At 39.8% G+C, this 26,892-nt stretch overlaps 1 protein-coding gene across 1 annotated transcript; it reads left to right on the top strand.

Annotated features, from left to right (window-relative positions):
* Positions 1–2,561: 2,561 nt before the first annotated feature.
* ACTR2 (actin related protein 2) lies at positions 2,562–26,777 on the top strand. The gene is made up of 9 exons (XM_040553162.1): positions 2,562–2,728; positions 8,333–8,443; positions 13,886–14,101; positions 18,162–18,234; positions 20,035–20,171; positions 20,956–21,105; positions 21,806–21,951; positions 22,371–22,503; positions 23,729–26,777. The coding sequence occupies exons 1-9, from the start codon at positions 2,681–2,683 to the stop codon at positions 23,897–23,899; spliced, it is 1,185 nt and encodes a 394-aa protein (XP_040409096.1). The 5' UTR covers positions 2,562–2,680; the 3' UTR covers positions 23,900–26,777.
* The last annotated feature ends 115 nt before the right edge of the window (positions 26,778–26,892 follow it).

Genomic DNA, 26,892 nt, shown 5'->3' on the forward strand with positions numbered 1-26,892 from the left:
GCTTGCAGCAACTGACACTGATAAGTACAGACCACAGTACAACTTCTCTCCCCACTACTAACTAGGTGCTGACACACTCTGCTACTTTCTTCCTTACAGACTCCGTGTTTTCTTTTTTCTTTTGAACATTAAGTAACAACTCAGTTCAACTAAACTGGGTGAAGTAAGTTTTTAAATAGATTTCCGTTCAAACCACGTTATATTTCCTCTCCTGCATTGTACATGACCTTTAATAAAACACCAAAACCTTTTAAGGCTATCCAGCAGCTGCCAGTAAGAGTTGGTAGCAAGAACAGCATTAGTTAATGACTATGCTGTGAAATACACGAGTTCCTCCTTAACAGGCCTATTTCTGGTGCAGAACTTGCATCCTTTTGATGCGTAATCTTATATGTTACGCTAGAAGCAGCAAATTAACCATATATTTTGCAGTGATTGGCAGACTTCAATGTCACTATTTCTTGAGTGACTTTAATTACACTGTGATTTCTGACTGTGGTTCTTAAACTAACCCCTTGTAATGCAGGCTTTTATTTAACTAATAGTCTAAATCCCTGTCAAGAAAAGTCTCACATAGTAAAAGTTATGGGGGATGCATATTAATTAACGAAATTAAACTCATAAACATACTTACAGAGATCTAGTGATCTCAGACAAGCTGGCAAATGCATTGTTTGTTCATCCTTTTTCTTCGGGTCCCCCAAATTAAACTCTAGTTTACCTCCAAGCAGAGTACGCTTTGCCGTTGCTGCATAGGAAGCATTGCAGAAGCATTCTGACAAACCAACAAGTGATTAAAATCCAAATTGAAACATCTCTCGTTCCCAGAGCTCAGGTGCTTTACTCATGACCATTAGAATGATATGGCACGGTACTTGTCCAGCTTATTGAAACTGAGACTGGGGCCGGTTAAGCGATGTGTCCAAAACTACACAGCAAGTCTAACAGCTGTGCACAGGCAACTTCCATACCCAAGCCCTCTTTGCTGGGTTCAATGAGCTGAGTGACTTCAGAGATACGGATTAACTACCTTTTCTGGACAAAGAACAGGATTTTAAAGCAATTGCTTAACGTATTTGACTCCAGCCCATAACATAAAACCTTGACTTTCAAAAATATGAAAACATCATGCAGTGAAAATGGAAAACATTAAGGCTAAGCTTATCTATACTAGAGTGCAAGACATACCCAGGTGCAGCTGCTGGGCTCCAGAATGACCAGAAGTTCTTCCGTGATAGCTGCATCACGCAGGATTGGCCCACATTCATTTGGATTGCCTCCTTGCCCGATGAGGCAGTGCCTTGCCTTCACATCACTCTTAATGTCTGAATGCAATTAAAGCATGATAAAAAGGCACACATTCTGCTGTTTTTTTTACATTTCGAAGCATGCCAAAAAATCAGAACTATTATTCGTGTGTGACTTGGATGCGCAAGTATACAGAAAAAGTGTGTGCTTTTGTTGTCTCTGTGTCTAATTATAGCATACTGCTGTTCAGAGGATCATAGAATCATTAAGGTTGGAAAAGACCTTCAGGATCATCTGGTCCAACCATCCCCCTACTACTAATGTCACCCACTAAACCATGTCCCTAAGCACCACGTCCAGTCTTTCCTTGAACACCCCCAGGGACGGTGACTCCACCACCGCCTTGGGCAACCCGTCCCAGTGCCTGACTGCTCTTTCTGAGAAGAAATGTCTCCTCATTTCCAACCTGAACCTCCCCTGGTGCAACTTGAGGCCATTCCCTCTAGTCCTATCACAAGTTACCTGTGAGAAGAGGCCAATCCCCAGCTCCCCACACCTTCCTTTCAGGTAGTTGTAGAGAGCAACAAGGTCTCCCCTGAGCCTTCTCTTCTCAGACTAAACAACCCCAGTTCCCTCAGCCGCTCCTCACAGGACTTGTGTTCCAGGCCCTTCACCAGCTTCGTAGCCCTGCTCTGGACATGCTGCAGGGCCTCGATGTCCTTCCTGTAGTGAGGGGCCCCAAACTGAGCACAGTACTCAAGGTGCAGCCTCACCAGAGCAAGCGTGGGCCTGCTGCTGATTTCTTGAGTGTTAGGTTGGAGATGAGGAGACATTTCTCCTCAGAAAGAGCAGTCAGGCATTGGGACGGGTTGCCCAGGGAGGTGGTGGAGTCACCGTCCCTGGGGGTGTTCAAGGAAAGGCTGGACGTGGTGCTTGGGGACATGGTTTAGTGGGTGACATTGGTGGTAGGGTGGTGGTTGGACCAGATGATCTGGGAGGTCTTTTCCAACCTTAGTGATTCTGTGATTCTGCGGAAGTCAGTGGAATCTGGGGGCCATCAGAGGCAAAGCAGGGATATCTATTCTTTATTATTTGAGAACACTGGAAGGACACAACGCGTTTGAATGGCCCAAACCACTCGGGCACTCCTGAGGGTCGCTGTGGCGATGGCGAAGGGAGGGCGGGGACAGCGCCGACCGCCATTACTGCCCGGCTCCCCCTGCCGGGCGGCCGCCGCCATGGCAACCGGGGGGAGGGCGGCGCTCCCGGGGCGCGGGGAGGCGGGGCCGTGGGCGCGTGATTGGGCGGCGGCGGGGCGCTGACGGCTTCCGGCGTGCGCGGCGGGGGCGGCGGGGGGGGTCCCGGTGCCGGTAGCGGGGCGGCCGTTGGGCGGCGGTTGGGCGGCGGTTGGGCCGGCGGCGGCGGCGCAGGGATGGACACGCTGGGCAGGAAGGTGGTGGTGTGCGACAACGGCACCGGGGTGAGTGGCGGCGGCGGCACCGGCACCGGGAGAGCCGCCGGAGGTCGGGTGGGAAGGGAAGGGAAGGAGGAGGAAGGAGAAGGGCGCCGGCCCCGCTCGCTGCCGGTCCGCCCGGTGGCCTCGCCCGGCCTGCCCGGCCCCCGTGGGGCTTCGGAGGCCGAGCACGGGGCCTGCCCTCGGGAGGGGACGGGGTGGGAATGAATGGGACGCGGGGCTGCGGGGGCTGCAGAGCCGCCGGATCGGCGCCGGTAACCGGGAGGGCCCGGGGGGGTTCTCGGCTCCCCATCACCTCCCTGGGTGGCAGCAGAAAGCCGGCCTTTTGTCAGGCTGCGGGGCGCCTCGGCAGGAAGTGCGGGAGGTACCATTTTAAAGGCAGGCGATAAGGTGCTGGGCGTGGAGATGCCCCTCGGGAGCTTTGTTCGGCGGTCAAGGTTCCCCCCGGGGAAAGAAACGGTGCCTGTTACACTAACAACGCCGAGGGCACGCTAACATCCCCGGGATGGCCGGATATATGTTTAACAAACGTCTAGAATAAAGGAGAAAAAAAAAATACTTAAAGCCCAGGATGGAATAGTTGAGACAAAGGATGATGATGTTAAGGATTCGGCCTCCTGATTTACGGTTTGCAGTTAGCATTCGAAATGGTTGGACTGCTTTGGAAAGAAGAACCACGCTGCTGACAGGGTTTGACAGCTCTGATGCCTTCTCATGTTTCCCCTTCTAGGAAAAATTATCCTTAACAGGACTGAGGTCCAGAGCCTCTGGGAACTTTTTGCAATATCAGTTAGAAAAAGGAAAGAAAAATAAGACATTTTCTTTTTACAAATGAACGTGGAAGCTGGTGGATTTTTTTTTTTTTTTTTAAAGTTTTAATGCTCTTCTTGTCAGGCTTGATTCCGAGAGGCCCATATCCAAAGAAAATTTTAGGACTTCATCCTTTAGGAGTACCCTTTAAATAGCAGTAAATCACAAAAAATGTTTCGGGTATGGCTAGTGACAGCAGCACTGTACTGTAGCCAGTCTCAGGAAGGTATGAGCCAGGGGTAGAGGCAATTATTTTTACACCATTTCCCAAGGGAAGTTCAGAATGCAGGCTTTATACAGTGTAACAGCTCTGCCTCTGTTTTTAAATCAAAAGGCAGACAACGCATTTTTCCCTCTCTGAACTGTAGCAGATGGATATAAATAACTAGAACAGTGTAAGATACCTTTGTGCTGCTGCGAGGGTGCCAAAGAGGAGGGGCCTGTGTCACTTCAGCTTCTGTTGCTTTGGGTTGTGTTTTGCCTCCAAGCAGAACCGCACACATGTGGACATACCCTGGCCACAGAGATAGCTGTGTGCAAGGACAAAGTATCAGGGTATAATTATTGTTAAATCAGTCAACTAGAAATATTTAGGTCAAATTGGGAGAATTAAACTAGGAGAAAATTCTGTTCTTCAGATCAGTATATCTTTGAAACCTCAGCTGTATTGAGAAAATGAAGTTTGTCCTGTATTGTCCAAACACTGTTCTTGCAATAACCATTTTTCTGTGACCAAGAAGAACTGCTTTATATCAAAAGGATTTCCGATACACTGTGATATGCCGTGATTAAAATTAAGTGTCAAAAATATTACGTTAAAACTACACCTGAGTTTTCTGTGTTCTATTTTTAACATAGACTTGTCTTTGAAAAGTTCTTTTTATGCTGAAATATGACTTTAAATGTATCTCGCTGCTTTGAGGAAGAGGTGTCTAGAAGGAAGTTCTTGCAACACGTGTAGGAGAGAGGCTGGCAATGGCATCTTAAGTGCCAAAGCATTAGAAGTGGGTGTTCTTATTGTTACAGGACAAGCGATAAGACACTTAGTGGCCTGTAAACTTTTTCTGATAGTATTTAGGGGTTTTGCTTGAGAATTGCATCAATAGAAAGAGTCAAGCACAGATATCTAATGAGAATATCAATATTCATTTTAGAACCTGTCATGTGACATGTTTGTGAGCTTCCTCATTCTTTTAGTTCGAAAGAATACTTATACGTACAAGTTCTTACTGTTTGATGACTCAGTAGGAAGTGAAAGAGTCAGTATAAACCACAGTGCAATGGAGAAGAAACTATATATGGTAAAATCTTTTACATACGTGGTCTTGCAGACAGGCAAACAAAGCAGCTATTCTTAAAACATTTTGAATATATAGCAAACACTTGCAAAAAATGAATGATATTGAACTCTTGGCTTCCTTGCAATGCTGCATAAATTCATTGAGTGGTGATGTTATTGTTAGAGCCGTGGTGTATACTAAGCATTGTCCTGAAATTATTTGATAATTGTTCCAAGGGGTGTGCAAATAATGTGTAGCAGAGGAATAAGTGCACTGTACTTAAATTTCAATGAAGGGTTTCAAACTGAGGGTGGAAAGAGCAGTGAGCATTTAATGTCTGGCACCAGAAAAGAGGAGGTGATTACATTCCGAACAATTTAATAATGTTTAATTAAGTATTTTGGAGGATTTTTTGTAAGGGAGAGAAAAGTGTCTTATGTTTCTTACTCTCCTTAAAAATCCAAAACAGTCCAGGATCTATGGTATGAATACAGTTTTGTTTCTAAGATGCTTTTACCTGTCAGTTCTCTCTCGGTACTTTTGTCAAGTCTGGTTCTTCAGCCATAGCATCTAACGTTACGTCATCATCAACCTACTGAACCAGCTGAATATTCAGTGTCATGACAGGCAGAATACTACACTGAGAATGCTCTCATTGATGGGGATGCTGACGTACAAGGCTGCCTTGTTCTCATCTTCACTAAATATTCATGTAGCCTGGGGAGGGGAGAAAAAAATTGAAGGGGAGGAAGAGAGAGGGAAAACTTTGCCCCTTCCATTTGGTAAACTCTATGTAGAGCTTATCAGGCTTTGTAAAAATGTAATTTTAAGGCTTTCAGTTCCAACCTGAAAGAGGTAGGGAGGAGTTAGTAAAACTCTATGCAACATAAAATGAGTAAGGCTAAGCTTAGACTAAATCTTGTTGTGGGATTTGTTAATTGCCAATATCCTACTATTATTATGCAGCATCCTGGGAAGGTGCCTCAAGGCCTTGAGGGTTTAGCATAGAAAGGGGCTGGAAGTTAAAATTACCATTCAGATAGTAAGAATTTAGAACAGTGTTTCTGTAGGTCAGCGTTTTCTAGCTCTGTGTAGTTGTGTATGGTTACCAGAGGTACTTTTAAGGTTAATCAACTTGCACTTACTTTGGTTGTGCATCACAGCTACTGTATAAACCTCAGGGTTTATTTGCCCAGCCAGCAGAAGCTGCAGGTGGGCGTCTTGAAGCTCCTTGAGGGGTGCTCTGATGGCTTGAGTTGCAAAGCTTCGTTTAGGCGGTACTGGTTCTGTTACTTCTGTTCACCAACGCAGTTGCTGGTGACTGGTAGGGAAGTTACTTCATTCTGGGGGGGGGAAAAAAGAGGAAAAACAGTTAACAGCTGCATGGGTGCAAAGGTTTAGGTGTTTATGGCTATACTCAGATTAATTTATGAAACCTTAAGCTAGAGGATGGGATTAGGCTGTTTTGTAGAACTTCATTTGAGCTTGGCCAGGCTCTGCTGCACAAACAAATTATAGTCTGTAACAAGCACACCTAAACCTTGTAGTAGTAACTAAAATTGCATGACCGAAAGCAGTAAGTCTGAAAGGAAGGGGTGTGTGTGTTTCCTTTTTTTTTTTTTCTTAAGAATCTGTACACCTTTATTTGCACTCGGCTCAGTCCTTCAAAATGTCTCAAATGTTTCCTGTGGTGTAAAACTTCTGGTAAAGACTTGTGGCATGTTCAGGTAGTGTGATCCAAAAATGCTTGTGGCTACTCTTTGCTTTCCCATAGCAGCGCTGCATTCCTGAATACACAGATAAGATCTGTGTAACTCCTAGGTACTTTAGGCCTTAACGTAAGTCAGGGAGTCGATAAGTACTTGCCTTTTTGGAGAACATGGATTGAAGTCGACTGAGTGCAATGAATTTTATATGGAGTGCCATTCTTTAGGTATTTAAAACCCGTTCTGCCTATGGAGAGAGCAATTGCTGAGCGGGTGAAAAATGAGGGGCACAAAAGCAAAGAATTCCCTCCCCACCTTTAGTAGCCCCAGTTTAGCTGAAATGTTTCTTGGCTCTTTCCAGAACTGGCTTGATAAATGTCTTTCCGAAACGGGTGCCCTTTGTCCTTATGTAAGACAAATAATTCAGAGCAACAACAGAACGTGACTTTTCATGTTAGAGTTACCTATAACGACAGAATTCCCCTTGGCTGTAATGAGCTGCACTCTTTGCAGTGATCATTTTTTCAGCGGCAATCTTCAGTCCTCACTTCAGAAAGCAGCGAACGTTTTGGAAGTTCTAGCGGATGGCTTTAATACAACCTGAAGCAGATAACTAAGCTTCAGGACAGGGACCCAAGGAGGCTGTGAATTTTCTGTCTTTGGAGGCTTCCAAGACCCAGCTGGACAAAGCCCTGAGCAGCGTGGTCTGAGTTCAGTGCTGCCTGGGTTGAGCCCAGGGCTGGACCAGAGAGCTCCCAAGGTTCCTTCCACCCTGTGATGCTCTCTTGCACCTAGATGGTTTGGTAATTTTGTAGGTGAAAATGCTTAATGTTTGGCTCGGAACTGCAGGATTTTGTTCTGTCATGTTGTTACAGCACAGAAAATAAAACGTGCACCAGAAACAGGGAAGCCTGCTCCATGTGAACTGCAATAGGCATCAGAGCAGGATAGCTGAAGAGCATAACTTGCTGATCACAATTAGCTAAACTTGTAACTTCTTGTTGGTGCACTCTTAAGTTCTTGTTTTACAACTGAGCTTCCCCTAGTGACTGTGTATACAGTCACTGTACGCTTTTTTATGCTCAATTAATCCCTAATGTTTTCTTAGCATATACACTACATCTTTGGACCTAGCAGTGTAAAACTTCTTTTTGTATGTATTTGAGGAACGAGCACGTTCTCAGGGTAACCTGGTCAGTATGAGCTACCATCAGCTGAGACTTCACCTCTGTCCTGTACGTTTTAGAAGTGTTTACTGCAAACTTTTTTTTTCCTTAAAATATATCTTGAAAGTTTCAAAACTCTTGAGAAAACTCTGAATTGCACAAAGCATCTCTGCTGGTTCCCAGATGAACCCTTTTTATTGCAGCGTAACACATGAGTTCACAAGGTTTTGTGTTTTCTAACATGTAATTTGTTACGCTGATCTTTGTGCTAATTGGAAAGGCAAGTTAATTAGGTCTCATTGGGTGCTATTATAAGGTGCTCCATTAGAGAATGGTAAGTTTCAGTTTGCTGGAGAGTTTGCTATAGAGTGGCAGGAAATCCAGATTTGAACACTAGACTCTTTTATACCTCTCAGTGTACTTAGTCATTTTAGTAATGTTTCCAACAATCTGCTTTAGAAAACATTTTGGAAGATACTTTAATTCTCTATTAAACATTTCAGATGTGTAGATCTGTAGAAGTGATGTGAAAACATAAATCCTATATGGGCACATGCTCTTAAACCCGAGGCTTTATTTTTTTTGCCCCCAGACAGGTTTCTATTAATAAAGTAATGCATGCTCTAATAAAATTGTTTTTCTTTTCAGTTTGTGAAATGTGGCTATGCAGGCTCAAATTTTCCAGAGCACATTTTTCCAGCTTTGGTTGGAAGACCTATTATAAGATCAACTGCTAAAGTGGGAAACATTGAAATCAAGGTAATTCTTTTTATTATTATTTGTTTAACAGATGAGTTAACAGGTGCCCTACACATTACTTACATAATGTTTGAAAATGGTTGTTCCTGTATTTTCATTTGTGCTGTTTCAGTATCTCTTGATTAATTTCTATGTTGGGTTTTAGCCCATCACGTATTACAAAGTAATCAAGAGGATAGTGTAAAGTTCTGTGGAGGCCTTCAGCTAGTACAGTTGAGGAGGCAGCAGGTAGGACTCAGGTAGTTCTGGGCAAAAAGGGACTTCAAATGCCAATATCTAAATGATTGCAAGATTAGAAGGCAGAAATCCCCCAGGCTGGGTGGGGCTTTGAGCAACCTGGGCTAGTGGAAGGTGTCTCTGCCCTTGGCGGGGGGGGTTGGAACTTGGGTGATCTTTAAGATCCCTTCTAACCCAAACCATTTTATGATTCTGTGATATCAGACAGAAACGGTTGATACTTGTTACCGAGATGTACTGTAAGATTATGAACGAACTGATGAAGCTTCCAGGTCTTTCTGTACACTTTGCTTTCTGCTGTGATCATCTGTGATCTTGTATGAGGTGTTTAACCTCGGTTGTGTTTGCGTTTCATTGTTTCTATTGCTTTTGTGTTTTTTTTTTGTTGTTGATAGAAGTAATGTACCACCAGTTAGAGACAGAGGCTGTGTTCAGGCTACTACTTTGGGCGTTATTCCAGGCTTGGAATGGTGGAGAACCACTGCTCCTAAATCTTCCTCTTAAGTTTGAGGAGCCATTATTTCTCACTTTTCTTTTGTAATTACAGAGAAACGCTTCAAATGTTAGTAATTGCTTCTGCAATACAGACTTCAGGAAACATCTTGGCCCTGCTGTGCCTACACCCTCTTTTCTTGCTTCTAGCCACACATTCTCACCTTGTGCTGGCCATACTGCTTGTGCAGTCATGTGGTGAGCCACTTTAGAGACCTGACCCAGCTGAAAGAGAGTAATTTCTTTGTCGGGTAAAGTTTTGGCTGCCTCATAAGACAATTGTGAAAGCTCTAGTTTGATGGTAAAGCAGAAGAAGCAGAAACTTGAGGGAGAAGCAGAAGAGGATGCAGAACTGTAGAAACCCCCATTTAAACCAGTGAAGATCAAGTAGAACCACACATGCACGAGCTTTCATTTTTGCTTTCCATGTTGCTTCTGAGTAATGGCTTATTAAAAGGGGGGAAAAAATTCTGTCCAGCCTTGTTCCTTATTTTCAGACCCCTGCGGGTGACAAGGAGAACTTAGTTTATCTGATTGCTGCTGCTGCCTAGTATCAGCAGAAAGCAGTACTAGTACTTTAAGAGAACAAAAGATGTCAGCTACCTTCCCAAACTGCTTTTATATATGTATCTATATATAGAAATTAACAAGTCTTAAGTCCAAAAAAAAATTCGCTGGTACAAAATCATATTGATGAAGTCATATTTTCTTTCCAGCTGATCCAATAGAGCCTGTCCTGCCAGTTTTGGTGTCCTGACTATCTGATAACTTAGATTAATATCATTACAGATATCAGCGTTGAATTAGAAAAATAGGTGGTAAAAGTGGGTAATTGTTATGAGATAGTTGCAAAAGAACCAATAAACTACAATTTTTCGTGCAATGTCCCTTGTCTACTTGAGCGTGGATCACACAGGTGTATTTTAGAGAGTGTAATGTGTGTCTTCATTCTTCCTAGCTGTTTTATACCATCTCTCTACAATAGCTTGTCATTCTTTCTTAAGAAAATTTTGTATCAGGAGAAGAAATCCATGCTGCAGGTACTTTGGATATGCCGGTAGGATGACTTGTTAGGTGTATGTACCACTCTCCTTAGTGAGATTCTTGCAGATTTCTTAAAATGTATTTTAGCAGATGAGTTTTATGCCAAAACTTAATTCTAGCCATTCACTTCAAGATCTTACGGTGTAAGTTTAAAGCCGAGTAAGGGAAGCTGTCAAGATTAGCTGCTTAACTTTTGAAAAGTATTCAGAAAAGCTGTGAAATTCAGAAATGCTGTGAAAAGTCTGGAAGCTGATCAGAACAGTGATTATTGTCCATCTGTTGAGTTGCCAATTTCACATTGCTTTGTCCATGTTCTCCTTCTGGATTCTCATTTCACATCGAGGTGAAATTTTTTTGAGGCTGAGTAGCAGTCAGGGCTACTTATGGCAATGCATTTTTTCTCCTACCCCTCAGTTCAGGGCATAAACACAAAAGGTCAGTTATTACTGGGATTATTTTGCTGAAAATTGCAACGTCTAGACTTAAAAAACAGAAGCATAGATACTGCTCTTTAGTTTTAACTGATTTAGTAATCCTTGAAGCAGGTATTGGGAGTTAATAACCTTAGGAAGGCAGGACTGTCATGTAGCTTTGACCACTTAAGGCAGGATTTTAGGGCAGATCAGACTCAGGGGACCTGTTGAGCCATAGTCCATGTGTGCAGTTCTGCTTAGTTTTTGCCAAAGACAGCCTGGAGATGGTCTTTCTTTCTCCGGGTTTGAAGTGAGGAAGAGGGCTGTGCTCTGACCAGCCTGTTTGGTGCTGCCTGTGTAAAGGGAGCTGCCAGAAACTCTAAGCACTTTTCCTCTGACACAATTTTCAGAATATGTAGGTTTGCCTTAATGGTGCTGATAGTTATCTTATGGCTTCTGACATTTCAGGTGACTTGATGTAAATTTAATTGAAGGAGGGAAAATCTCATTAGTCATGAAAATGGCCTTAGTATAATTTTGGACAATGTTTGTACACATATGCTTTAAATATTTTAGTGTGCTTCTCAGTGGCTTTAATTTTCCTATCTTCCTGCCTCCATAGCTTGCTATAGGGAAGAGCTTTCAAACCCTGCTCTTACTGCACATTGTGATTGCTTATTTCAGTTCCGAAAGTAGCTACCATAATTTAAATATCTCTTTATTTTATTTCCCCTGGATATTGGTTCCATAATATCTGAACAGATTAGTCTGCGTATAGGTGATTTTTTTAATTATTGTTTTCAATTCTTGGGTATTTAAAGCAATCTAAATTTAGCGTTTGCCAGAGCAAGTTATGGTCAAATGCTTTGTGCAGTCTTGTATAGTTCAGATAAACATTTTGTCCAGGGTAAAATTCCAGTGTTACAGAATATTTATGCACAGTGTCCTATTTATGAGAAAGATGCAGATCTTGTTTGCAACGTCAGATGCATAAACACGACATGCCAATGACTTGTAGCAATAGCTTTCTTTAAAGAGATAATTTTAATCCGAGATCCTGATAACGTTAGCTTGGCCATAACTACACTAACTCAGATAATTTCCAGCTGTACATGCACCTCTTTTCAGCTTATTTCTGCTGTATACTTAAAATAATTTGAGAATTTCATTTAGGCCTTTTCTGACTTTCTTGCTTCTACCTTCTTTTCTTCACCTTTCTTGATCCGTTGAAGTAGAATAACAAAAAGATGGTAAGTGAGGTGCCCCTGTGCTGCTTGTTTACCATTTTTGCTTGATGGGACCTAGTAGCTCTTATGCTATTTTTTGATGTTATTCATTGTTTTGTCTTGCTCTACATCTTACATTGGAATACATACTTATTTTGGACGTCGTTCATTGCTTTGGTTTACTAGCAACTAATTAATGAGAATATTTTATGTATTGCTTCTAAATGTTACATAGCCTGTAGTTTTGCAAGGTACAAGAATAACACTTTAAGGACAATGTGAGCTCAGTACCTCTAACAGTAGAAATTGCTTTATTTAACTTTTAACCAAAGGCTTGAAAAAAGCTTCAGATTTCAGTTAGACAAATATTGAGCACCAAAGTGGTGGAAACATTGAACGTTACGACGCTGGTTTCTCTCTGCAACTACAGTTGTACTGTCCTTCTTGATCCTACTAAGTGTGCGTGTTGTTTGTTAGTGTGCTCTTGTTCTACCCTTTAGCTTTGTTTTAACAAGACGTGAAAGTTTTGTGTGACTTTGATTGCATATTTGAGTAGTGTCTTTTCCCGGGCTACGTCCTGTTCAGGAGCATTAAGCCTCAAAGAGCAGTGCACAAAAAAAGGCTTCTGATTCTTCCAACTGGTGGGGTTTCTGTTGTCTTAAATTCTCAGGAGTAATGTGGTACCTGGTGGAGTTTTCATAGCATGTTTTCACTGAAGTACATTTGATTTAAATATTAAAGCCTTGACTTCTGTCTTCTGTATAGTCAAGATAACTGAAGTGTGATCTGCTGTGCAAGGGAAAACAAATAAAATGCCTTGTCAGGGAGAAGAGGTGGAAGAAGAATGGTTTGTTTTAAATTATTTTCAATTAACTTCCTTTTTAATGATCACTGGTAGCTGCTTAAGATGCTTCTAAAAAAAGGCATTATAATCCTGACACTGGATTTTTCATTGTGCATCTTGTGTTTTTTTCCCTGGCATTGAACAGTGACTGAATAACCTTTGCTTCAGAGTTCTCTGTGCCACAGTAACTGCAAACTGTGGTGGCATATTTTTGTATGAGGCAGATGATTTTTTGCAATGAAAAGAATATAGTATAGCATGGGAGCAGTGCTCTAGAAGTATGTTTTTAGAGGCTAGATATGAGCAATTCAGTTAAGGCTTCTTTAGGGAAGTATGGGATATGACAGGGAACAAAGATAATGTTATATTGGACATACTTTGTCTGGGAAATACGTGGGAAAGGAGAAGATACATTGCTACTAATCTGAATGCAACGTTTGCATAACTAACATTAATAAACAGGTTGCTTCATTAGTGTGAGATGACTGTACAAACTATGCATTGGTTGGTTGCATTTGTGTAAGAATGCATTACTGGGGTTTTTGGCTTGGGACTTCTGGCATGGAACAGTCTGGGTTGTATTTTATATTTAGATCCCTCTCTTCTTCACACCCTACTGGCATAGGCAATATGTAAACCATTGTTTCTTTTAATGTATAGTGTGGAACTTCTAATCTCTTATTTGCTTTTGCTACTGCTCTATATGCTTATGTACCACGCATTATTCCTTTTCTGGTATTATGCACAGAAATTTGCAGCATGCATGGAAAAATACCCTGCCAATCCCACCTACTACCTCTATGTGCCATTTTGTATCTTGGCCTTTTGAAATGGGAACTTGATAAAAGAATTTTGGAGTTGTCAGTGGAGAAACCTTTATGCTTATAAAGGTCTTTGTAGTATCCAGCTTTAGCAGGCTTCATTTGTGTGTTTAAGGTTAATTGGAGAGTGGAATTAACAAAGTTTATTCTGGAAAGGGTTTGGGATGGGTAACAGCCAAATTTAAATACTACATGACATGTATTCTGCTTCTCTCCTAAGTACCTGAAAGTGATTCTAAAATGCAGGCAGTGTTTAAGAACACAGTTGGACGCAGGCTGGAGCAGCTCACTGTTACTTTTTTGAGGATGTTGCTGTTTAGAAAATTTTGCAAACACTGACGTGTCTCTTTATTAAAACTTTACAGGATCTCATGGTTGGTGATGAAGCAAGTGAATTACGCTCAATGCTGGAAGTTAATTATCCAATGGAGAACGGCATAGTTCGGAACTGGGATGATATGAAGCACCTCTGGGATTACACGTTTGGACCAGAAAAACTTAATATTGACACAAAAAATTGTAAAATACTACTTACAGAACCTCCCATGAACCCAACTAAAAATAGAGAGAAGATTGTGGAGGTATGTCTGTCTAGTAGAAACTAATATGTGCTGTCATAGAAGTATGGATAAAAGGTTTTAATCTTACAATACCCAGTAACTGTTTGAGGCAAAACAGTTCTTTTGTTTTCTATCCAAAACTTTTCTTTGGTCTTGGTCATAAAGGCTACTGTGGTCAAATTCAAACAATCCTACCTCATCCAAAAATTATAACCAAGCTTTTTGTCTCAAGCCATATCACCAGCAAAACACAGAGTTGGAAATGCATGTTTGTACTCAGGTGTCTAAGATATTTTGATTACTAGGTATTGGATGAATGTTAATTACTTTAAATGACTTGGACTTCTGTAAGCCAGAAGAGGTTTGAGGCTTGAACAAGATGATGCTTGCCAGATGGAGCAGTGTTGTTGGAAGTAGTTGAGACAAAGGTGTGATGACAACCAATTAATTAGCCTTTGATTAATAGTAGGGATTATCAATGAAAGCCTTCTGAGAAGGAAAGCGGGGTTGCTGGATCCTGGATCTCACGGTGCTGCTCTGAGTGACCTCAGCTTGCTCTGAACCTAAACCTTGGCTCTAGTACTGTGTGACAAAGACTCAGTTTTGAAGAGCAGTAGTATTTTAGGAGAGCAAAAAATTTAATCTCCTGTTTTTTGTTTTTTTCTCAAGCATCGTATGTATTTCCAATTAATGCAAGTATTTGGTTTAGCAAAAAATCTACTAAAATTTTCAATTAAAAATAAGTACCTGGTAGGGCAGGAAAAATGTATTCTAAAGGTCTGAAACCTTATCCATTTATCAGAAGTGTGAGTATGAAAGGTTGTATGTGTTTTTTTCCCCAACTCAGTTAGTACAGTAAGAATTTATCATTACCCACTGAGCCTGCCTTTAAAATTCATTTGTTGTCACAGTTGCAGCAATGCTTTCTGCAGTGTGGCAGAGAATATTTTTTGCACTTCTGTTTCAATGACGCAGGAGTCAGCTAAGTAAAGCAAAGCTGGAAAAACTTATGTGGACGAATCAAACTGTACAATTTTAGTGTTTCTGAATTGAAGGTTTCCTAGCATTTAAGGACATCAGGGACCAGTTAGCTAAGTACTACATAAACCAACATTAGCAATACCGTCTGTTGTGTCTCAGTTAGCAGTGGTGTGATGAACGTAGTGGATTATTCTGGGTTGCCTCCATGCAGCAGGAATGGTTGAATTTTCCTGTTCAGGCTTCTTTGCTTTTCAGCTGCCTGCAAATGTTCCTGTTTGTTTTTCTGTTAAACTCAGTGGTCTGGGTTTTAGTTATTCTGGTGCTGAGTAATTTTATACCATAAACTGAGAAGCCTTCTATGGGTTCTGAAGTTTCATAAAACATTTGTATTGCCCCATTTGTTTTGTAAAACCACTCCAGAGATCATAGATGCTTAACCATCATCCAGAGGATTATGGAGAACTAGAACCCATTTACATAAGTTTAAACTTGAGTTAAACAGGAGTTCAATGTTTCTATTAATGTTTTTAATGGATCACAGCATAATGACAACTAGGAATATTTAACTGCAACCTATTTACACTTCTTTTTGACAACGACTCTTCCTTTTCAGGGAGGCTAGCCTAGTGTGAAGCAGAGAACTGAATTAAGGTTTTCCTAAAGCCTGTAGTAAATGTCGGTGCATTTTTTTGGATACATTGCAGTAGCATTTTATAAGAACAGCTTAGTCATCTGGACCCTGTCAAGATGGTAGATAATTCCATATGCTGTATTTCATTCTATTTCCATTGATTCTCTTTCCTTACCCCATCCATCCCTCCATCAAACTCAGCTATGTAGCAATAGCTGCAAATGTTCACAAGACTGTGTATATTGTAAAATGCATATCTTAGAAGTGCTATTTCTTTCACAGTATGTACAAGACACAGATTACTCTTCAACTTAACTGGGTGTTTGCTGTTTGTCTGCTGCATTCTTATCCTGTAGTACCCTCAGGAGCAGCCAGACTTCCATGGTGTATTGTGGAGCTGTAGAGGTGCTCTAGCATGGACACTTCTCCTAATTCCATTCCAGTATTCTTTCTTTTTTTCCCCTCTTTTATAGTTCTTCCTTCTTGGACCCAATTAGAACATCAGTAGCTAATCCAAAAGCTGCTCTCACTAGAATAAGAATCTTTTCAGGAGAATGTGCTACTCCGTATTTACATCTTCAATGTATTAACATAAATGTCCCGTGTCAATGCATTTTTCTAGTCAAACAGAATAGATCTAGGTGTCTGGAAAGAAGAATAGCAAACCACAAAGCCCTGCATGTAGGCTACATACAAAAGGTTTTTGGGGTGACTTTCATAGTGCAGTATGAAGTATGCATGTGAAGGTAGTAACTAATGAAATTTGAATATTGAGTTTTTTGTATGAAGATAATTTAAATTTCTCCTACATTGGTTTTTCATTTTGTAAGCACTCAGCTTGCTTGAGAGGTTTATCCTTTGGAATAGTACTGTTTTTAGATGTTGAGAACTCAAACAGGATCTCTTTCTGAGTTGCTTTCTTTCAACTGTTCCTTTTCTTGTGAACGTTTCTGCTTCTTGTTTCTGAAGGTATTGCGTATATGTTACATTGTGGTGATTACAGAAGCTACTAGCCAGCAATGTGTTGCTCCTTCTTAGCCAATGCATCTAGATACTGTATTAAACTTCCTTTTGTATCACTCAGTTCAGCTTGGGGGGTTGTGAGAACCCAAAGCCTGGTGTTCTCATGGCAGGGTGCTCTGCAGCTTGCCCCCTCTATGTTCCCCTCTGTGTGACTTCTGTTATACGGCGTGCTCGCGGTAAATGTTCTCTGAAAGGAGGCATCAGTCTTCCCAGGGGTTCTGCTCTGTGCTCGATATAGCTATGAAATAATTAACATGACTTTGCGAGCATCAGGGTTTTGATATGGGCCAGCCATTTAAAATCATGCTACTCTAACAATAAATTCTTTAAATTGTTCAGAATTCTAAAATCATCAGGCATCAGCTTTTTACTTTAAAAATATTTAGATATCTTTTACTTGAACTGTGGGAGTGCTTGGGATTTAATCAGTTTCTAATCCTAGAAGTTGCAGAAGTGCTCAGAAGGCTGCAGAGGAGCAAAAATAAAACCTTTGCGTGTGCTGAAATGATCAGAGTTCATTGGTTTTTCCTGGTAAAGCGTTTTGAGAGGGGAAACTGCTGTGCAGCTTAATTTGTTTACTTGGCCTTCTTTTTGTTTATAAAGCTGACAAGATCCTATGAACTGTACATCCTTTAATCTTAGGCTGTTTCTTCACTGAAACTTGTACAGTGTTTAGGGGAGCCTAGCCTACAAGACAGGCAATTACCTTTCATGTTTTAATGAGTAGTTCTGCAAACCTGCATAGTTCTGCAAGGAGAAACTGAGTAGCTCTAACTGTGCTTTTTCAGTTATAGTGGGTTTTGTACTAAAATGAATTTTAGAAGTTTGTCATCACTTGTACTTTAAAGAAAGGAAGAGGAAGACCCGGATGCAGAGAACAATCTGTGATAGTGCTCTGATTCTAGAGTGGTATGAGTAGGAGTCTGTTTGGTCTTCGTTTGGCAGTCTGCAGTTGTACGAAGACTGTTGACCTGGATATGAAGAAGAGAAAAATCTGAACCTCATTAGATTTAGAGCATCCATCTTTAACAAACATTTCCTTCCAAAGTCACACTTCAATAATGAAGTAGTTGGCTGGTCTACAAGTACTTCCTCCCACTCATTAAGCACTTCAGAAAATGGCTTAGTTGCAGAAATGCAGAAATTGGAGTATGGATTTCTTGAAACTATTCACATTTATTGCTAAAAGGATATGAAATATTTTAGCTCCTTGATATGACTTGTCTTGAATGAATGGACAGGTAAGGTATAGAACTGAATGTGCTAATTACTGCCACAAAGCAAGTAGGTTTCTGATGTTTGTATAGAATCAGTGTGATGAAATTTCTTGAAAGGTGTTTTTGACTAGAAAAAAATGTAGAATTATAGAAAGTTTTCAAACATCTATGAAAACTCCTTTAAGAATCTTGCCTTATTTGGTCATTAATTTTTGTCTTCATCTTGCAGGTTATGTTTGAGACGTACCAGTTTTCTGGGGTGTATGTAGCCATTCAGGCTGTCCTTACTTTGTATGCTCAAGGTAGGCAAAGATAAAGTATGTTTAATTTATAATTGTATTTCTAAGCTGTAGCTCTAATATGGTATTAATGGGTCTTGGGCTTACTTCAACACTGATGTGAGCAAGCTGAATTCTGTCTTAAGGGTTTGCTTTTTGTTTTGAGGAACTACTGAAAGATTATTTTTGTGGACAAACTGTGCAGACATGCTTGTAAATGCAAAAACCTGGTTTATCAAAGGTATCATTGTTTCAGGGTGTAGTCATATAGCCTTTGGCATGCTTCCAAGTTTTAATGACATGCTTTTGATTTTCTGATAAAGAAAAGTATTACTGCAAGTGAATTTCAAGCAGTTGACTAGGTGACTTTGCACTATTTTCAGTTCAGGAAAATGTTGATTCTTCTGTATATAAACAAGAATAAATGATTGTCAGTTTGAGAAGAAAATTACAGATTCACTGAATTCAATAGAAATTCTGCCATTGGCTGCGATCCATCTATGATCTAGGATATTCAAGCAAATGAATTCTAATAACATGACTTCTCACATCTGTTTACTGGTCATTTGGTGTACTTAACCATCACATGGCAGGAAATAAACATCCGTATTCATTAATATGTCATCATAGTTTGTTTCCAAGAGCAAAAGTGATAGGATACTGGAAGGGTGGGACCGCCATACAAGTCATTAAAAGCAGTTGAACCCAAACCACTTTTGCAGACCTGGATTTTAGTTTTATTTGTTGTAAAGTGTGTTATTTTAGTCCCAACGGACAGCACCATTACTCTTTTTTTTCTAGATATTTTTCGTTGTTTTTGGTTTGTTTTAGGTCTGTTTAACCTCCTTACAAATACGGTCTCAAATTCTGTTGTAATTGTACATGTATTTTACTGTATAATGGTCAATTACTCCACTCTAATCTATACTACTCAGCTCTAAATCTGAGCTGAAATCTGAACTGTCATCCAAAAGAAAGCTGAAGACCTTCTAAAATAAAAATACTAAGTGGCACACAAATAGAATACTTGCTTTTGAAAACTTAAAAGTTGTCCTTTAAAGCATCCTACGTGTTTAAGTTGCATGCTCTCACATGGTTATGACATCTCAGTTTTGTGCACCTTAATATATGATTCTTTTATGGTAAACTTTTTTTTCCACTGGATTTAATTTCTTGAGTATGAAAGTGGATCTGGTTCAGCCTAATGCTGTTCCTGTGGGGAAAAATGTAGATGTGTGCTGTGTGGTCCAGATACTCTCTACCTTATGAAACCATTGTCTTGTTTTTGAGTACCAGCCACGATCAACAATAATAATATTAATAATAATTCTAATAGTCCTAATAATTCTAATAAGATAAATTTGTGGGATGAATAGCTCTAGGTTTCTTCATATTTGAGAAGTTAATATCAGGTTGCACATATATAGGTGGATCTTAGGAGAAATTTGTAACCCAACAAGCATTTAATGATATTACATATTCTCTTTAATTAGAGTGCAATTTAAGATGTCAAAACACTGGATAAAATGTTGAATGGTAGAGCTGTAAGTACCTAGGCAGGAGTCAAGGCAATACTTTAAAAAAATATATAGAAAGCATTGTTACTGTCAAAATCTTCTGTTTAAAATCAAGGTGAATGGAAATAACGGAATTTTAAATTGTGATTACTTTTCCCGGAATGATGACTTGAGAGAGCAGAGGTGGTTTCAAGATAGTTACAGGGTTAAGATTACAATTATAAAACTATTCTGAGCTATTTATGGAGACGCTAATAAAAGTTGTACTTTTTCTCTCCACCCATCCCTACCTCCCCCATTCTTCTAGGTTTGTTGACTGGGGTTGTTGTGGACTCTGGAGATGGTGTGACTCATATTTGCCCAGTTTATGAAGGTTTCTCCCTCCCTCATCTCACCAGACGGTTAGATATTGCTGGGAGGGATATCACTAGGTACCTCATTAAGGTAAGCTGAAAAGAATCTTTAAAGTTGAGGCTGATATCTGTGGCACACTGGTTCAAGTTTCCTTGGTAGCAAGAAACCACTATACGCTTTCCCTACATCACTTTTATGTTACTTACATAAAGAACTCCAGTATTCTTTGTATTGATTCAGCCTATATATATATTGTTTCCTCATCTAAATGATGTGATAGGATTGATATTATTCAGAGACTTCACTTATTTTTTTTAGTAGCAGTCTAAGAAGGGAAGGGACTTTATTCCTTATTTGGAAAGGAAAAAAAAGATCAAATTTGGTTTTCTTGATATGTTAAATGAAAACAAAATTGTATTCTTTGAGTTCTACTCATCTATTTTCAGAAAGACCTTTTTTTAGGTGTGGCAAATGTAGTGATTCTTACCTAATTATTAAATCAGACAGTATGTTTTATAGATCATTTGTTTTAAAAAATATAAGCAATATTCTACATTGACAAATCCTATGATTTAAGTGGAATAGTGTGGTGTTCTGAAGTGAAGACCTAAATATAAGAACTATTTTGGTTATCTTTCACTTCCCTTTCTAACAATTGTACTGAAAGTTGTGAAGAAAGAAAATTTCCAACTTGCAGTGATGTTGCATCTGTTTTTTTCGTTTCTGTTATTAATGGATACGCTGTGACAGACTTGATTTAATACTAAATTTGCTGTTACGAAAGCGAGTCAAACTTGAAAAGATAAATTTTTGAACGTGCACATCTGATAACAAGAACAGGACATTTACTGCAATTCTAATCTGTTCACTCTAGCTCCTCTTACTGCGAGGGTATGCTTTCAACCATTCTGCTGATTTTGAGACTGTTCGCATGATCAAGGAAAAGCTATGTTATGTGGGATACAACATTGAACAGGAGCAGAAACTGGCATTAGAGACCACAGTACTAGTGGAGTCCTACACGGTGAGTGTTCTGAGACAACTTTTCTTGTCCTAAATTTCTTAGGTATAAAATTAGGTAGCCTTTAATTTTGATTCCTTGCAAGTTTTTCTTGGTAGTAGCTCATTTCCCAGACATGAGTCTGTAGAATCACAATACCTGGTTCTGGGAAAACTTTGAAAAGCTTATTCCTTATTCCCAGGATTTTCATAAAACTTTGTACTGGTTTTTGTCCTTGTAGATGCTTGAAACGTGAATATTACAGCACAAAAACTTGTAGAGAAGGGGGACTTAACTCTAACATGTCAAACTGTTTCAGCTTCATCTGTCTAGCTGTGACACATTTGAGACTCGTACCTGGTAACAGGACAGATAAACTCCCTTTTAGGGGACGCTTGCTGTGATCACACACAGGAGGAAAGAACTTGCAGGGGAGCATTATTGTTGCTGTAAGATCAACCTTTAAATGAAGATCAGGAGCTGTATTGCAAGGCAGTGCTTGGTACTTCAGTATCAATATGTCTGGTCCCTGATCTCTGTAATTGCATAGGAACTGAAGAATTAGTAGCTTATTTCAGTAGTACTAAATGACATTTGCAGTGGTGACAATAAGCAGCAGTTTCCTGTTCTGAAACATGAGGTAACAATGTAGGTACTTCCTCTTGCTTTGTTTTGTATCTGAGTGGCTAAAAGTAGTCTTCTGAAAGATGTTTTCTTTCACTAGCTCCCAGATGGCAGGATTATCAAAGTTGGTGGAGAACGGTTTGAGGCACCAGAGGCTCTCTTCCAGCCTCACTTAATCAACGTAGAGGGGGTTGGTGTGGCTGAACTGCTGTTTAACACCATCCAGGCCGCTGACATTGATACCAGGTAAGAGCAGGAGGACACTTAAACTCCTGTGTCGGGGTGCAGAGGTGACACGAGAGCTGCATTCAAATGAAATGCCATCTTTTGTTCTATATGTTAATGTGCACACTGCTGCGGGAGGATATATGCTGGGATTGGGGATCAGTCTGAGATGACTCCTCGAAGCTTAATGGCTTGTCTGGAAGCCTATTTTGGTACGAACAAGCAAGGATTACATTTTGGAAGTGCAATGTTTTTTTTGTTTTGCTGCTTTCCAGGACGTCTGGAAAAGCATGAGCAAGCATGCCAAACTCAGGCAAAAGTTGGCTTTATATTTGTGTAGTGACAGTTTTAGATTTGTATTTATTTCCATGTACAAACAGGTACCTATTTGTACTACAGAGTATATAATATGACACTAGAAAGACTGTTTTCTTGGTTAGGTCTGAATTCTATAAGCACATTGTGCTGTCTGGAGGGTCCACCATGTACCCCGGGCTGCCTTCACGACTGGAGCGGGAACTTAAACAGCTCTACCTGGAACGAGTTCTGAAAGGAGATGTGGAAAAACTCTCGGTAAGTATGGAGTCACCGCTTTATTTGTGTGGGGCAGAGGTTTATCCTGAATCCCCACTAGAGGGAACCAAGTAGTCAGAAATGACTGAAGCTGCTGGTCACCCTCTACACAACTTCCAAAAGCTTGGTGCATCTCAGTTCTTCACACCCCTATTGTGCATGCAGGGACGTGCCGTAAAGTCACTTCCAGTCAATGCTAACAGCAAGTCATTCCTAAAGTCTTGGGCTAGTTTGAATGTAAAACGTACCGTTAAATGTTACCGCACAACTCATAATATAAATTGAACAATGCTAATGAGCATTTGTGTTTCAGAAAGTCATCACTGAGCAAAAGTGATTTTTATTTTTAAAAGTTTTGATTCATACTATATAATGTGGGTGAAATGCTCACCCCCCCACCCCCCCCAAAAAAAAAAAAAGTTAGAGATCAGAGTTCACACATCCTCAAGTGGAATAAATTTTCCTTGTTCATGGGTTACTGTGATAAGCAGACAAAAGTGTTTTGGAGTTAGTGTTGCCTTCTATCTGCCAGCAGTGCTGTGTGCTTTTCAGAAAGGAGGTATTTACAAAAGAAATTCCTTTGAGTGGAGTTTCTAATGTTAAGCTGAATTGAACTTCCCCAGTTCTTAATACAGTATTCTATAAAGATCTTCTGCAGCTATTTAGAATGACTCAGTTGCACAGAATAGAATCACAGAATCACTCATAGCTTTGACTGTAGTCATTTTTGCTCTTGAAGTTAGAGCTTGAACATCAAAGAATTTAAGATAATATTAAATAAACTGGTCTAGATTGTATAAATGTAGAATCTCTTCCATCTGCCGTTCTAAAACTTGGTATAATTCTAAAATATTTTGTGATCTGGTAACTTCTGATAATTTTAGCCATCAAAGCTTAGCAAGTGTTTCACTCTTTTCCGTGTTCATGAAATGTAAAAATGTGGTCTTTAATTTTGTATTCTGACTTCTGGGCTTTTTGTGGATATACCAAAGGTATAATTTTGGGGAAGTGTCAATAGCTGTCTCTAATTTCCAGTGCAAAGTAGTTATTTTACTTTGGTTGCGCAAGCTGAAAGCTCACAGAGTGCCCTGTGCTAGCACTTCAGGCTTTTGGTTATGTTTTTCTCATTAAACAATTTACATTTCATTGTTCTGGTAGAAAGCACAATTTTATTTCAAGAGGCTTTGTTTCAAAAATCCTAGTAACAGTTGTTTTTTCTTCTTAGAAATTTAAGATCCGAATTGAAGATCCACCTCGTCGAAAGCACATGGTGTTTTTGGGTGGCGCGGTTCTAGCAGACATCATGAAAGACAAAGACAACTTCTGGATGACCCGACAAGAATACCAAGAAAAGGGAGTGCGTGTTTTGGAGAAGCTTGGTGTGACTGTTCGATAAATCCCAAAGCTTGTTCCCATCACATGTCTAAAGCTTTTTTTCTTTCATTGCCAATCTCTGAACTCACTCAGCTCCATGCTATGGAAAGGCCTGTCTTTGGCCTTTGACCCAAAGGTCAGGTTTTGTTCTGGTTTCTTGGGGTAGCTTTTGTTAAATATTTCTTAATGTGGCTAAATTTGACTATTAAATTTGACCACTTCCCTGCAAACAAAACAGAGCAAGAGCAGCCTGTCTACTTCATTGTTCGTTCCCAGTAGGCAATTGGGTAATTCTGGTAGGCTTTTTCTTCTGGGTTTATTGCTGTAGTACTGCTAGCTTTTGTCTCTAGTTCACAAGGGGTTGTGTGCCTTTTTTAGCATAAGAAAACCTTTAAACAGGAGCTTTTGCTATTGGGTCGTTGTGTGGGTTATCTTTGCATCTTTTTGCCTCTCTCTACATTCAGACTTTTCCTGCAGTAAGGAATTTTGATTAAACATAGTTAGAAACTAGTTTAACTAGCTGGAATGGCTTTAACACTGTTTCAATGTAATGTGGTTCCATACGCACTGCTGCCTAAACTGGCTTCTGAGGTGGTTTATCAGAATCCTTAGAGGTGATGGGGCTTTCATACTGTATTTTCTAAGTGGTCATGTACACAGTTGCCACAAACCAGGGAACACCGGATATTCTGGCAAAGGTAAATTTGTGGCCTTAGGTGTCTTTGTTCTTGTTTTTTTTTTTTTGGAGGGAGGAGACAGGTTTGAGCTGTGCTCCTTTTCTGTTAAAGGACAGCTGGGAGTCAGTCTGACCAAAAATGCCTCTCTTTTTGCAGCTAAATTTTGGTACCGTGTTATCTCAGCATAGGGAGCAAGAATGTTACATTAGCTATTCAGCAATTGTTGAGAAACTTAGATGTGCTGAGACAAAAGCCTCTAAACTTCTGAAGAGATTTCAGAAATGCTTGTGAAAACTGTAATTATAGATATTAAGCCCCCCAAAACTGAGTTTTAAAAGTCTGATGTTTTAAGTGCTTGTATGTACATCGGAAGCACTTTATTATTAAACTTTACAAGTATATTAACCTAGTGCCAAGTAGTTATTGCAAATGAATATTTCAGTGACCAGTGTTTATTGCAGCAAGTAGATGTTTATAAACAACCACTGGCAGTAGGTTATAAAGAATGACCTATATTTGTTCTAGTTAAAAATAACATTGGAATAGGAGATGCTGTTGGTTGGTAAATATCCACGATTCATTTTGACCAGTCTTGAGTTTTGATACTTAGCATGGGATGGGGAAGGAAGTGGAAAACCAGTGATGAAAATGCTGTTTCCAGAAAGTACATTAAAGCTGAGTTGTACTGAAAAATAGAAGTTGTCACTAGTAATTATCAGCCATCTTCTCTGAGTATAGTTGCCTGTATTTTTTCCTGCTAGCAGACTGGTAACTGTCTTTGCAAATAAAATCTGCCTTACATAAAACATAGCAAAAAGCTGCTTGCATATGAATGCCAGTTAGACCTAGTTCTACTTTGCTTTTCGTGGAAATATTGTATCACTTCTTACTTGGTTTTCCAAGCCTACCATAACATTTAAGCATAAGGAAGTTAAGATCTGCTTTTGACTTCCAAACCTTGGAATGTACAAGATGTGCTTTCATATACTTGCCATTTGTCTACATCTTTACATTAATAATTGACCCCAGAAACATGGAAATACTAAACTCCCTTGGATTCCTAAAACTTGCTTTCTTTCTAAATCGAGCAGACAGCTTCCTTTCGGCCAAGAGAGTCAAACAGGCAGAAACCATGTCTGCATTTCTTTAATAACAAGACAGTCACTATAGTATTGCTAGTAATGACCATTTAATTATAGGTGGGTGGGGTTTTTTGCAGCTATATTTACTCTTAACTTGAACAATATGAATTTACAGGCATGCCGGTCATGCCTCAGTGCATGCACTTAAGCAGTTACTAGATTTTTGGGGACATGAATGTAAGGGGTATTCTGAATTCCTGTAGTCTTCTGAACATCTAATACACGAGATTTAAAAATGCTGTGGGCTTGCTTTAGAGCTATGGTTTCTCATGTGACTGTCTCTGGGCTTTTCGGACAGCATTGAGAATCATGGAAATAAACCAAAGAATTACTTAAAAACCTTTTTTGAATGACAATCTGCCATGTGATTTTTCAAATCTAGACCTTGACCCTGCACCCCTTTTCTAAACCATATTCTCCCTCTTCATTGGCTTTGGTTAGGTATGTGCATGTTTGAGTAAAGGATTTGGAATTTGGCCCTTTCACAAGAGAGAACTTCACAGCACCATGAGTAATAAATGTCAGTCGATTATGCAGAATCTTGGGTTTCCATGGAAACCATGTATATATTGGAAAAAAAAAAAAAAGCATTTTAAATTACAGCTATCATGGATTCAGAAGAATGCATATGTAATCCACATACTGAATGGGGTGTTCCAGTTGTGCTCAGTGTGGTTCTCTGTGTGTGTTTGCACACATGAGTGTGTGTGTGTGTTCTCTCAGCTGACAGCTTCAATATTGCTATGAAAGCAATCTGGTTTTAATGGGTTTTTTTGAAGACCAAATAACTTGAGTTGTATTTGCAATATGCTTCAGCTCCTATAAAATTAGAATAGAAGATGCTGCATCAAATGTAAGTTTTTTGGGAACATCCTATTTTTAATGTTAAGCTGCTTCAAACCCTCCCCACACCCCACCCCAGTGTTCTAGGATGTTAACCAATGTAACACAAATGGCTTTTTTATACAGTTCTGAACGATATGTTAACACACGACACTGGTTGAGACCATGAATGGAAATAAACATCTATTTAAATTGACAGGTCTTTTCAATATAAAAATAAAATCAGATTTTTTTCAAAGTAGATGACGTTTGCTTTGTTTCCTTTGGGAAATCGCAGTTCTGTCAGTTTTTCTCTAACATAACTTTCATCGCAAAACTATCATGAGCTGCTTATGCTGAGGAAATCTGACATG

Source organism: Cygnus olor, chromosome 3 (assembly GCF_009769625.2).
Source record: "Cygnus olor isolate bCygOlo1 chromosome 3, bCygOlo1.pri.v2, whole genome shotgun sequence".
In the NCBI taxonomy this organism is placed as follows: Eukaryota; Metazoa; Chordata; class Aves; order Anseriformes; family Anatidae; genus Cygnus; species Cygnus olor.

Excerpts from the sequence above, each read along its gene's own strand:
- ACTR2 (XM_040553162.1), top strand. The coding sequence starts at position 2,681 with ATGGACACGCTGGGCAGGAAGGTGGTGGTGTGCGACAACGGCACCGGG. Across the intron at positions 8,444-13,885 it reads TGGGAAACATTGAAATCAAG|GATCTCATGGTTGGTGATGA; the intron begins GTAATTCTTTTT and ends AAAACTTTACAG. Across the intron at positions 21,106-21,805 it reads TACTAGTGGAGTCCTACACG|CTCCCAGATGGCAGGATTAT; the intron begins GTGAGTGTTCTG and ends TTCTTTCACTAG.